The sequence below is a fragment of the Lacerta agilis genome, chromosome 4 (assembly GCF_009819535.1).
Source record: "Lacerta agilis isolate rLacAgi1 chromosome 4, rLacAgi1.pri, whole genome shotgun sequence".
NCBI classification, from domain to species: Eukaryota; Metazoa; Chordata; class Lepidosauria; order Squamata; family Lacertidae; genus Lacerta; species Lacerta agilis.
This window is the reverse complement of record NC_046315.1, coordinates 22,114,935-22,127,940: the sequence shown is the minus strand read 5'-3', so window position 1 is coordinate 22,127,940 and position 13,006 is coordinate 22,114,935. Positions and strand designations below refer to the sequence as shown.

At 41.3% G+C, this 13,006-nt stretch overlaps 2 protein-coding genes across 2 annotated transcripts in view; one reads left to right on the top strand and one right to left on the bottom strand.

The window, feature by feature from the left end:
* Positions 1-7,271, top strand: part of ZDHHC20 (zinc finger DHHC-type palmitoyltransferase 20) — a 40,155-nt gene extending 32,884 nt beyond the window's left edge. The window contains exons 10-13 of the mRNA XM_033146314.1: positions 1,094-1,183; positions 2,007-2,122; positions 2,360-2,441; positions 3,215-7,271. Of these exons, the coding sequence (XP_033002205.1) occupies positions 1,094-1,183; positions 2,007-2,122; positions 2,360-2,397 (244 nt within the window). The 3' untranslated portion in view covers positions 2,398-2,441; positions 3,215-7,271. The remainder of the gene's footprint in view (positions 1-1,093; positions 1,184-2,006; positions 2,123-2,359; positions 2,442-3,214) is intronic.
* Positions 7,272-9,722: 2,451 nt separating this feature from the next.
* MRPL57 (mitochondrial ribosomal protein L57) lies at positions 9,723-12,817 on the bottom strand. Its single transcript, XM_033146313.1, has 3 exons — positions 12,731-12,817; positions 12,310-12,430; positions 9,723-10,137 (listed from the first exon to the last, which is right to left on the bottom strand). Exon 3 carries the CDS (start codon positions 10,133-10,135, stop codon positions 9,821-9,823), a length of 315 nt encoding a protein of 104 aa, XP_033002204.1. The 5' UTR covers positions 10,136-10,137; positions 12,310-12,430; positions 12,731-12,817; the 3' UTR covers positions 9,723-9,820.
* Positions 12,818-13,006: the final 189 nt, after the last annotated feature.

The window sequence follows — 13,006 nt, the reverse complement described above, 5'->3', positions numbered from 1 at the left end:
CAAACTTCATTTGTCAGGATTTTGTTGCGTTTTTAATATTTTGTTGGAAGCTGCCCAGGGTGGCTGGGGAAACCCAGTCAGATGGGCGGGGTATAAATAAATTCTTATTATTATTTAAGATATACCTCCCAATTAATATTCAATAGGATTGGGCTTCATGCATTGATGGTTCAAGTTAAATACAAATGGAACCATATCAAAGTATTTCTATGACTTTACAAAATAAAGCAGAGTCAAAATAGTTGGTCGTCATTAGTTCTTATCTGTGGATATTTACAGATCATTTGTACAGCTATCTATTTTTAAAATGTGGCATCTTTGCCAAATCCTACTGTTAGTATTCCCAGCATGAGGACAACACTTTAAAGGGTTTGTTTTAGTTGCCTTCCACATACTAACAGCTGTGTTGTAACCTTGAACATGCAGAAACAACATACTGTCAAGGAATATAGGTCGCTCAGACCTTTGTAAGAACTTTGTATTAAAAAAAGACTGCCTTGCTTTGTGAGGTCAGCAGCCAGGTACGATTTCTACAGTAATAGCTAAAGCCCCTTGTTTTAGAAATTTAAGAGAAACAGCAAGAAAAATGAGATTTCAGTTCAAACTGAGACATTCAAAAACACTCCAGTGAACTCTTGAGGTTAAACAGACTGCATCTAATTTACTGATAATACACATTATTTTAAGTCTTAAATTTCCTATGGTCAAGCTCACAAAAAATTTAAACTCATAGGTCTTTTGTGTTGTTCCAGTGGAGCACAAGCCTTTTTTATTATTTTGGAGACAAACTTTGTTGAACAAGTACATATATGCTTCAATGGTGTTCATAATAAATAAACGTGCAAATTACCTGCAGCTCTGAAATAAGTCATTTCCTGCATTAATCGTAGTGGAAGTTGCAGTGCTTAAAAGTTACTTATCATCTGCTATACCAACTAAAACATTCCATTGTTTGAACAGGGCGGTGTACTATCTACATTTACTGAGTCACTCAAATGTGCCACGTCATATAACTGTTTAAAACCCAGTGTATCTATTAGTGTTAGTTTTTAATAGCATGCTAGTTAGATGTCATGTCTATATTATTGTTCAGTTTAGGGGATGGCTGTAACTTTCCAACACGCTTGGTGATTATGGATCCAGAGCAGCTTACTGTCTCAAGCCAAAATGATCCTGCTAAAAGGTGTGTGGTTTTTCTTTCACTTGTGTCTTGTTTCCTTTTATCTTACCTGTATCATCTTTGCAAAGCAAGGAAAAATGCATATTGAAGACCACAGTTGTGGCCAAATGTGAACAGTCCTCCTTGTAGTCTAATCTTTTCCCTGCCTCTGCTTTGACCTATTGTTCATCAGGTCTTAGCCTCCTTTTTTACTCCCCCACTCTAAACATCCTTTGATACTGTTTGACTTTGAAGTGAGTTGGGCTGGAAAGTTTATTTCTTTTTAATGGGAAGTTCTTTATGTTTGACAATATTTATAGTAGAAGCTTAGTTATGGACACCTTGTGCATTTAAAATTGACCTTTCCAAGCCTCAATTTTTCCTGCCCTCGTCCTGACCTGCCATATGGAGCTTTCAGCCTTATCTCTCTTACAAGCTCACTGTTCTCACCAATTAATTCTCTGTGCAACCTTTCTGTTGTATGCCAGGCATTCAGAGTAGCCCTTGAGAGAGATTGTGCCAGTTTAGATCATGTAACTACAAACTATTGTTTCTTGTTATAGGCTTGAACAATCCAATCCTCCCCATTCCACTTGAGGGGGGGCATTTAAAGCCTCTTTTCCTGGTTAGCAAAGTTTCTTACTTGTTAGGAATGGGTGCCTTAAATCTCCTCCCATCATACATGAAGGGGAGAGGACAGCAGGCAAGCCTGAATCTCATGCCAGTTATGTCTGAACTGATTGTGAGCAATATTAATTCACATTGTGGTGGTCTCCAGAATAGAGTTTAAGAATTTCAAGTCCTTTGGTGCATGAACTCCAACTTCTGATAGCTGTCTTCTTTTCAGCTCGGGTCCCAGTCAGCCATTTCCTGTTAGGCCACTAAGCGAGTCCCAAAATCGATTGCTGGCCAGTGAAAACCAGTGGGTGGAAACCAATTCAGAAGATGAAAATGTTAAATCAGGTACTGAATGTTGACTGATTAATTATAATCACTTGTTATAGAACAGAATTTCAAAATTCTGATTAAACGAGAGAGAGAAACTGATTTTAAAGACGGACAAGTTTGTCTTTTACAGATTAATACAAATAAAGAGGTCAGATACTGGCTTAATGCCGCTCCCCCCCCCCCCCCACAATTTCCATCATGTAACGTCTCTAAAGTGTACCTTTATAATTATGTTTTCTTTATTTTTTAAAGGTGTAAAAAAGCATATTATAGTTTCATTGGAGAGCTGATCTTGGCCTCAGTGTCCATCCCTCTCAGTGAAGAGGAAAAGATGGTAAGATTACTTCCGCTCAGAAACAGTGATTTATTGTGACCTTGTAAGGCTGTGAAGTAAGATTATTTTCGTTCTGAAAGCCTTCTTTTAAAAAAATGGAAAATGGAGCATGGCTGATGCATCAGAAATATGAAGCCTAGTCTTAAACGTGAAGGCAGAAACGCAGCAATTAAGGACTTGAAAATATTGCAATCTGTGGTTTGAGACATATATTTGAATGGTTGTCCTCTGTACAGAATGCATCATCTGCTGTCAGTCATGCTGAGCATGGCTTTAATCTGAGCAGATCTGAGACCTGGCACCTGCTTCAAGTTCTAGAATTCCAGCCATGGATACGGTTGGAATACGGTGGCTATAAGCATCAGAACAGTGTTTCTTCAGGGTGGAGTAGCCACAATCAGTTCCCTTGTGTCTGCGATTAGGGGATGAATTTTCTATAGGCTAATTTGAGATACCCCAAATCTATTTCCAAAGCAGATTTAAAGCAGCAGGCAGATTTCACAGAGCAGAAGCCAATTCCTGTTTGGATAGAAATGTGTTTACAGTGCAGTTGCCAGCATCCCAGGACCAAGCTGATAGAAGTTGTATGAGCGGAACGCAGGTGTCAGCACAGAAACCCCAGGTGGGCTTCAGTCATTTTGTGGGAAGCCCTTCATGAGCAGTAAGTCATGCAAGGAAGCGACATAGATCGAAATACAGAATAGGTAGCCATGTCTTTTTTCTATCTCTGTCTTTATGCAGCATTACACTAATGTAATTTGTTTTCCGTATAGGTTTCTACACTACATTTGTGCTTGGATATTACTTAATTTTGTATGGAAGACACTGATATATCAATGGAACAGTGCCAGCATGTTAGCCGGATATGAAAAAACGAAATCCTTGACGGTATCCAGTGGATGCTTATGAGCACTGTTGCAGAGCAGAAAGTTTGATGCCTTAAGATTCTTGATGTGCATTTTTGCAACATGGACATAAGCCACTACAAGGGCCAAATCCTGAAATACCCTGGAAGGATACGAGAGTATGCAAGACTCTTAGAAGTGCAGAAACTATGCATTTTGGCTGCACTACAGTGGAGGAAACTAATTCTGCAAAGTTAATGTGAGAAATGCCATGCCGGTGTCATACGGGAGTTTCTTTCATAGCAAGTCTATGGAAGAAAGATGGGGAAGGGGAGGAAAGTGTGAAACAATAAGAGTACGGCCATTGAAACTGCACAGTACGATTATGTGTCTCAAAGCACTATCTGGTGGACTTGCAGCATGATGCATTTTTTGCTTTCTCCACTACCATTATCAGATAACCAGTGGTATTGGTAGGTGTTGCTAAACAGCCAACCCAAGACTCTGGCCTTTTAGTCCTCTCTGATATTGAAGTTCTCTTCCTACAGGCTTGCTTTGTTGCAATACAACATCAGACAAGCAAGGTTTTCCATTGCATTATTTTTTGGGTTTGGTTTTTTTTTCAGAAATAAGGGCCCACTGGCAACATGGTACATTGGTTAGGGAGAATAAAGTTTCCTTGACTTTCTGTTTCTTTAAAGTGCCAATAGTTTAATTTCTAGAATTTGTCTTATTAAGCCATATCAACAATATAATTCAGTAAAGTAAATTCCTCTCCTTCCTTCCCCACCCCCAGGGATGTTTACCTGAATATTACTTTCAAATATTTTTGACTGATAATCCCAGCATAAAGATCCCAATTGATTTATCCATCTTCTTTCAGCCCAGCTTCAGAGATCACCCATTTCTTTTTTAAGAGAAAAGAAACAAATATGTACTGTACTTTATGGGACTGGATTTCACAGGGATTTTTAACTAGCAAAATTCCTTGAGTAAGGTGTGGAAGAATGCACCCAAGGGAAAAAGGAGTTTTGTTCTCTAGTTACCCCTGTTTTGGCATCTAGGATCCAACTCTCCCTCCCGGTCTCACTGACCTTGAATCCAAGGCCTATCCTTTTAAGACACAAATCTTTTTCTGAGCAAATAATTCTACAAACTACTGTGGGGGCTTAATCTTTATTATCAGTTCACAAGGGGCAGCGAAGTACTCAGAAGAATCCTCATCTCCAGCCGCCCAGCTCTGTAAGCAGAATTCTGGCTTCCAGTACTTTAAGACCATTGTAGCCATGAAGTTCCGTCTTGACTCGCTGTATGGTGTTAGACTGCCCCATCATTCTACCTTGATGTGTACCTTTTAATTCCCTATCATAAATGGTGTCCAAGCTGCTCAGTTTCTTAGCTCCATAAAAATATTAAATTCTTCCCAAACCCCTTTTATATAAATTATCCCATGTATGATACAATTGGAAAAACCGGGATCCACTTTGCAAAACTTAGGAAACATGGTGATAGTTGGGTGGGGGGAATTATATTGAAAATAAATTTCGTAGTTTGTAAAATAGTTTAGGATCTTCTTGGATCTGTCTCTTAGCTTAGTTTACAAAATGAAGGAAAAGCTAAAATGGTTTGTGCTGTCTTTGTGACCAACCCAAACTCAATTGCTGGATCCTACTCCCTTCCTGTGCAAAATGCATAAATCAAGCTCAGGGCTTTCAGTGCAACTGCTAACCTCACTTTCCATACTCAAGGTAGTGGGATTTCACCCCAACTCCTGCCCTGAAATAGCAGTTGCCATCAGTGCTTCAGAGCACTTGGGGGAAATAAGCTTTATGTGGCACAACAGCACCTTGCGTATAGCTTCTCCAGGTCAGGAGTGGATGAACGGAGGCAGGTTTGCTTTTTTGACTTATGTCCCAGCCAGCCCACAGAATGGTCCCACAACTTCTTGCACTAGCTAGGCACTGTAGCAAATGGACAGCCCCTTCAGTGTTGAAGCAAGTGGGCAGGGTGTGATGCTCTGCCTTGCTTGTCGCGTTTATCATACAATACCTGCACTTTGACTCTCAACAGCTTCAGGAAAGGATAGAATGGAATCAAGTATATCTTGGGAGCCAGGCCATAAAAATTATGGGTTGTGTTTACCAGTTAGGTCAACTGTAGCAGCACATTTAGTATGTCATATATGTAGAGTACATAAAATAGGTAACAGGGTTCTCTTTGTAGAGTGTACATAGGAATAAAGGCCCATTTGCACTTAACGTGAATGTTAGAAGTCCACACGCTGCTGTTAATGCATTCCCTTTTTTCACTATTGGGGTAAAAATTGTCAATATTTAATACTTTATTGATTTGCAGTCCTTAAACCACTTTGAAAAGGTTCCAAAAGAGTTCTTCATGGTATCCGTTATTTAATGTGTAAGCTATCTTGACCAGTATTCAGAAATTATACCAAAGAATATAGTTTGTAAAGTGGTTTAATTTTAATTCCAATGCCTTATGAAAGCATTTTGCTAGTAAATGACCTAGCACCAGCAGGTCACATTTAAGGATCAATGTAATTTTTAATGCTAGTAAATACAGTTTGCATTCCCTAGCAGACACATTCCTGTTTCAAGAAGCTCCCCTTCCTAGTCACTGAGTTCTGACTCTAGCACAATGTGGCGTTGCTTGCTGGCCACTTTTATGAGTTCAATTTTATGTTACAGATTTGGGGTGAAGTTGTTGTTGGTTTTCTTTAAAAAGCAGCACTTCTTTCATTTACCAACCACTCTCTTTTCTGGTAGAATAATGCCTTAACAATTGGTATCTACTACTAGAGTCAATCAAGTTCCAAACATCATCATTTGTAATAAGATGCCAACCCTAATACACAATGTGACGTTAGCTCCTAGTTACTTAGCAATATATCTCTTGGATCTGTGTTGGAAACTTGTGCTTTAACTCAGTCTTAATATCCAATATGTATTCCCCAGATCTTAACTTGAATCTTGCAAATGGTAGAAAGTATCTGTCCACATTTACAGAATAACTGAAGTTGAGTTGTAGAAGATCATCCAACAGGGATATGACTAACTTACAACTTGGGTCAAGTTAGGACAGCATCAGAACCTTTTTCTTCGTACCCAAAAATTGTAAAAAACCATCAGATGTACAAGTTACATTATGTTGCAGTGCTAAGTAGTCCCAGAATTCTGGGATTCTACCAGGAAAATTTTGTATAAAGTGGTTTAAGGAATGCAGATTTTTCTTTCATTTCTAAATGCATTTACCAGGAAGTCCTATGGGTTTCTGAAGAGATGACATATAAATACATGGTTTAGAATTGCAGACCATAATGTAAAACAGAGAACATCTCTCCACTGTGTCTTCATTTCTTCTGCCCTCGTGTGTAAATTACAAGGCCATAAGAGTGACATCCTTAGTTTATGTCTAGGGCTGCCACAACCTGTGCATTTGCCAGTGGGTATGTCAAATACATTGCCCTGTATTTATGACCGGTGTATGCAAGGATTTTACTTAAATAAAGGTATATCCACTGTAACTAAGTAAGCTTGCAAATACTCAAATTTAAATTGGTATGAGGTTATTTAGATATATAATGTGAATAATGCATCTGTTTTTTATGTTGCAGATAGGAATATTCCTATGCACAAAGAAAGCATTGCCATTAATACTTTAAAGTGACTTTTTAAACAGACTTTTATAAATAAATTAAATACAAAATAATACAGATCATTTTGCCTGAAATTTTCATGTTTTTATCTGCACCTTGTAATATTTTCATGTGTATTTTTCACCAATAATTTTAAATCATGTTGAGTATTTTATATATCAAAGTGCAGACTTCCATTAATATCTTAAGCATAGCTCCTTTTAAGGGGAAAAAGCATAATCTTTAAACCCCTTTGCCAAAGTGATGATACATTAAAATGGATTATGACACACTGAATGCAAAAGAAACTAAATAAATACGTTGAAAAAATGAGCTAACTTGTGAACTGCATTTCTAATTGGTGCAAGTGATGAAGATACAATTTCAATTCTCTTTTATGTGTGGGTATAAATGAGTGGGAACATTGGGAAGAGGGGCTTCAAAAGTTAGTTGGGGCTCTTATGCATCAGTCCAATTAAATAAAGACAACAGTGGGCAGATGTTGCCAGAGTTCACCTCCATTTTGGGTCCCCACACTTGGTTCCATTTTGCCTGTAAACGTTAGCTAGTAAGGGCTAACAAATTAGGACAGGATACATTTTGCAGGTCCCATTGACACTATACTTGAAATGGAAGTGTCCCAGCCCAAAGCATGGATCAGTGTTGCCTACCTGTCCCTGACAGGTTGCTGCCAGAAAGCATGCTACCACTGAGGATACACAACATGACAAAGCTAAAATCAAGAAACACTTTCAAGATACACTTCCCGGGAAGGAGCTGTCGCAGGTTAGTCACCTCTCTTGGGAGCTCCCCAAAGATGTAATTACAGTATTTTTTCAACCATAGGGCACACCTTGTTTTTAGAGGAGGAAAAGGAGGGAAAAAATATTTTTCTGGTTTTCCCCCTCTAAAAGGCTGGGGGGGGGCGCTGGAGGGGGAAAACCAGAAAAATATTTTTTCCCTCCTTTTCCTCCTCTAAAAACAAGGTGTGCAGCGGTGGTGGAGGGACCAGGGGAGGCAGGAGAGCCCGGTAGCATCGTTACAGGGCTGATCTCCCCCCCCCCCCCCGCCAACCCCGTTCATGAAAAGCTGGCTGAACACAGCGGAGGCGGAGGAAATGCTTCACGGAACAGGGAAGGGGTGGCGGGCGGCTTGCTTTACAGGGAGCCTTCACACCATAAGACGCACAGAGATTTTCCCTTACTTTTTAGGAGGGAAAAAGTGTGTCTTATGGTGTGAAAAATACGGTAGGTGACAACTAACGGCAGAGATTATGTATCGTTTTTGTCTGCTGAACAGAGACAAATTTGGATTAACTCCTGGATGTTCTTAATGGATTGCTTGCTGACGTGGGATCGAGAAATCCTATTGGACGGGTGAGTGACCAGGAGTGGGAGAAATGACAGCATTGCCCAGGCACTGCTAAAGATCTCTGGAGATCAATCTCCCAGGAAAAGACTAACCATACCTCCTTTCTTTAGTTGTATCTGAAACTACTATAAATCATTAAAGAAACTATTCCTTTGTCAGTAAAAATGTCAATTTGAAATACGACCCTAAAGCTGGCTTAAGAAGAGAAGTCATTGAAAGACTGAAGGCAAAATTGTTTTTTTCAGGAAGTATCTAGTTTGTTTCGAGGAAAGTATACAGCTGTTTCTAACACACACCTGCTTATAACAGAGAAGAGAATATATATCTGAGAAGTGTATGTTCTTGTGCTGTTATATCTTTGATCCTCTGTTTCACAAGTGATTGCATTGACAGTAATGAGAATTAATGGTTGCTGCTGTGCTCGCAGTGGGAAGAATGGAATGCTAAGAATGTAGTCAGGACTGTATTCTAGTAGCACCCAAGATTGCAAGTATGTTAAGAAATAATCTATTAACTGGCAGGTTTTCAAAAATTATTTGATCAACAGAGAAAGCAATTGAAAATGGGAGATGCAGAAAATGATAATGGGCAAATCATTGAGTAAAGTGGAGGCGGGTGTGGAATTACAGCTCCTGGGGAAAAATACTGGAGATGGTTTGCTACACCAGGAGGAAGGTTTTACACAGATTACTGAAGAGACACAGCTCCTGGGAAAAATTATCAAGGATAATTTGCCAGCCCTAGAGGATGGTTTACTGCTGATGCTGGAAGGAGTGCAACTAATGTAATGCTGGAAGGCAATGGAATTCATGGAAGGAGGACTCTGTGTATAACTTTGAATCATCTCAGAAGAAAAAGTGATTGTGCCTCCTGCAATATTTTGAAAATAATGGAAATACAGGAAATTGAAAAAAAAATTAAATGACAAGGACAGGAGACTATGGCAATAGGAACTGGAACATATAGGTACTTTTGTGGGAGTGTAAATTAATGTCTACTTAATTTGTGATCAGTTGTGGACATTGTCTTATATAAATACAATGAAGAAAATCATTTATTCATGAATAAAGAATAAGGACTGAATTGTCTTTTAAGATCTGGAGGTAAAGTTGTGAGGCCAGACGAAGATTAAGGCTGACTCTTACTTTTAATAATAATTGGAGAACCTCTTGGATTTCTAGGATGGGAAGGGAAAGGAATGAAACTGAGATGCCTGGATTTAACACTGGGAAAATAACACTTAGCAAAGCAACAAATAACTGGACATTACTCTGGATTGAACATTAGGTTATGAGAAACTTTTGCAGGCACAAGTTGAGGGGAGAGGGCGGTCCTTTCTAGGCAGCATAGCATTACCAAAGTTTGGAAGAAAAAGAACACCTGTAACTTGGAATGAGCACTGAGACTGAGAGCTGAAGAGTAATACATTTATTTACAAGCCGCCTTACATAACTGGTGGTTGCCACTGTCAGCAATTGCAAGCAGTCCAGCTGAACGCCAACTTACGTTTTTCAAGCTTCTGTCCATTTCTTGGTCACATTAAGGTGACCCAGATGTTCTGTAGCATACTTGTGCTCTGGAAACTTAGCTCTATTTGCTGCCATTGTTTTTTCCCAACATAAATGTCTGCGTTCTACATTGTGGCGATACTCCTGGTCTTTTGTCATATATGGCCGGCTCAGCCAATATTCATTTTCAGCTTCCCTTTCCAGCCTCTTAATGATACCCTTCTTCATGATCTCTGTAACGAACCTCGGCCGTCTGTGTTTACCAATCCACTGACTCCCATGAATGCGGTTTCGAAGCCGTGCAATGGTCAGAAACATACCTTTAACAGCAAAGGAGGTAAACATTGATTACTTGAATATTGTTCAATCAAATACAAGAGGTAAATATTATTTACAGTTAGCAGCTAGAACCCATGGCTATGATGAATTAAAGAAGCTCACTTCTAGCTCAAGACATCAATGTGTACACCTATCTCATACAGGGTTTTTGGCAATCATCCGTGTGTCAGAGGCTGCAGGGGTCTTTCTCCCGATTTTTGATAATTTGTACGTAGAGGACAGACTGGTGCAGCTTTTGATTCCCACAAAGGCACTCTTTCCTTCCCTTGATTCTCTTCAGTTAATGGAAAATCCAAGTGAGGCAACACTTACTAATGTACTGATAAGCCAGTAAGGGGAATCTATGCCTGGGCTGTACCATTTGAGGCTAGGTACATGCCATACAAATTTAAAGCTTATCCCTTGCCTGCAAAAAAATAAAAATAAAATCTTGACACTTGTAGCTCTATGGAGGTAAACTACGGTCCTCAAGATTCTGTGAGGGGTGGACAGAAGATACAGTGGAACCCCGGGGCACGCGATCCGTTCTGGGTCGCCGTGCGTAATGCGGGCAGGCGTATCCCAAATGCACGGGAAAAAATGGAAGTAGCACGATTTGAGCGCTTCTGCACATCCGGGGGTTGCGCGCACTCCGGAAACGCTTCCGGGATGCGGCCGTTCTTAATTCGAACGTCCGCAACCCAGGGTGCGCGTAACCCGGGGTTCTACTGTACTGTACTTTTATTCCACCAAGAACACAAGAATCTCTGTGGAGCGGAGACTTGAATTGATAATGCATGAACATATTGCTTGTGCTGTGTATTGCATATAAAACTTAATGAGAATGTACCACTGGACAAGTTACTGTAGTTATATGTTCTTGTATTTACATGAAAACCAATAAAATTATTTGGACAGAAGATTCTGTGAGGGGTGTGTACGCTTTAAGTGAATGGTGTGTATGCAGCCCCCGTCTTCAGCTGGGGACTCATATTTGAATGTCCCACATCAAAAATATAAGTATCAGAGAAGAGCTCAAATGAAGCCTTCACACTGATATGCCAACCCCACCTACTGTGCTATGCCAAACCCACAGTAGTACACTGAGCAGGGATTACATTCTAGGGGTAGCACCTCATATGCAAAAACTCCTATACTTGAACCACCCTCATATGAGCAATCTTGACTGTGAAGCAAGACAGAGCTTAATTTTAAGCTCTCCGCCTTGCTTCCTGGGCTCCAGTAGACTCTTGCAGGCCATCCAAGTTCCTGGAAATTTTGTGAGGAAAAAAATCATGAAATCTCCAGGAGATCTCAGATTCATGTGAAGAGACACAGGCGTATAATATAATCCCCCCAAAAGTATTCACAGATGAAAATAGTCACTCAGTTGAAATCTGCCTCTCCCTGTACCAAAGATCACCACACTTTCTATTACTGATTGCGCTCGTGAATTAAACTATTATTAACCCCATTTTCAGGGCACAAAGCGGCTTACGTTACTCTAAATGCATGAAATAACAAAAACGCAGCAGCATCTAAATAGTTTTTTTCATGTACAGCACAATTCAGCAAATCATAAAAAACCCAAAAGAAATATTTATTTTAAAGGCCACCAGCAGTGAGGGATTGTACCCTGGGAATGTAGTTCTGAAGTGTAGGACCACCACCGATAAAGCCCTGTCCCTATACTGTATCTCCCAGGAAGGCTCTACCATCTGCACGTTGTAGAAAGTAAACTGAAATGCACAGCGCTGCAAACCTCTCACGCTGCTGAAATTCCTAGTCCTGGAAATGTAGAGGTGGTTGATTCAAACAACACTTTTGAGAAGCAAGGCAACCCCCACACTCCCATTTCTTGCTGTAAGGCAAGTGTCGAGACTGCCCTACATCGCTTCTCAAAAGCGTTGTTTGAAACACCTCGCACACTCTACATACTGGAAGAAGCATGTGAGCTGCTTTAGCTCCCCCCACCCCACCTGCTCATGGGGAATGAAATCCTGCTTTCTGTGTTGACCCTTTCCCCTTGCCCATCGCCTGATGCCACCAGTGATATCAGCTGATGGGCAAGGTGTGCATCATGGGGAAGGGGAATGATCCCACGGACAAACCTGAACCTCCTTGAGGGCCAGAGGATCCCCACCCCCTGCGGCGACACTTCCCTGGAGACCAACCTGGAGCGTGTGAAAGGACTGTGAACCGAGTTCAGTTCCAGTAGCGGAAAACAGTCACTCTGCTTTAATGCTACACGTTTGCCTTTTGCGCCTGGGCTTCGGCTGGTAAATCTTGGGAGCTCTAGTAACAAGAAGAAGAAAAAAACAGCAGATCTGACACGTCTGAAGTGTTCCCACCACCCCGGGCATCCCGGGATGGGAAGGCTAGAACTAGCTCTGCCTCCTTCCACTGCAATTCTTTCAGTGCCTACCAACCACCTTGGGCAGCTTCTCGGTGTCCCGCCCGCTTCCTCTTGCCGCCGGCTTAAAGGGAAAGGAGCCTCGTCCTTTCCCCCCGCTTCCCCCCCCCCCGGCTTCACTGTCCCTCCGCTCTGCCCGTCTGTCCCCGCATCCCCTTTCCCGCTGCTCCTCTTCAACTCACCGGTCAGAGCAGATCCGCCGTCCCACCGCGGGCAAGGAAAACAAAATGGCGCCGCCCGAAAGGTTTGTCCGCGCTTCAGGCTCAAGCTCTCGCGAGAGTGAGGAGACCTCCTCCCACCCACCCACCCAGGTTTACTGAGGAGGCGTGGAAAGGGAGCAAGGGCGGGGCTGGCTCGCTTCCGAGCTGACCAATCGCTGAGCTGGCAGATTCAAACGTCGAGGCGGGAGAGGAGTGTGGGTGGGTGGGTGCCGTGAGAGAAAAGTGGTACCGGTAAGT

Excerpts from the sequence above, each read along its gene's own strand:
- MRPL57 (XM_033146313.1), bottom strand. The coding sequence starts at position 10,135 with ATGTTTCTGACCATTGCACGGCTTCGAAACCGCATTCATGGGAGTCAG.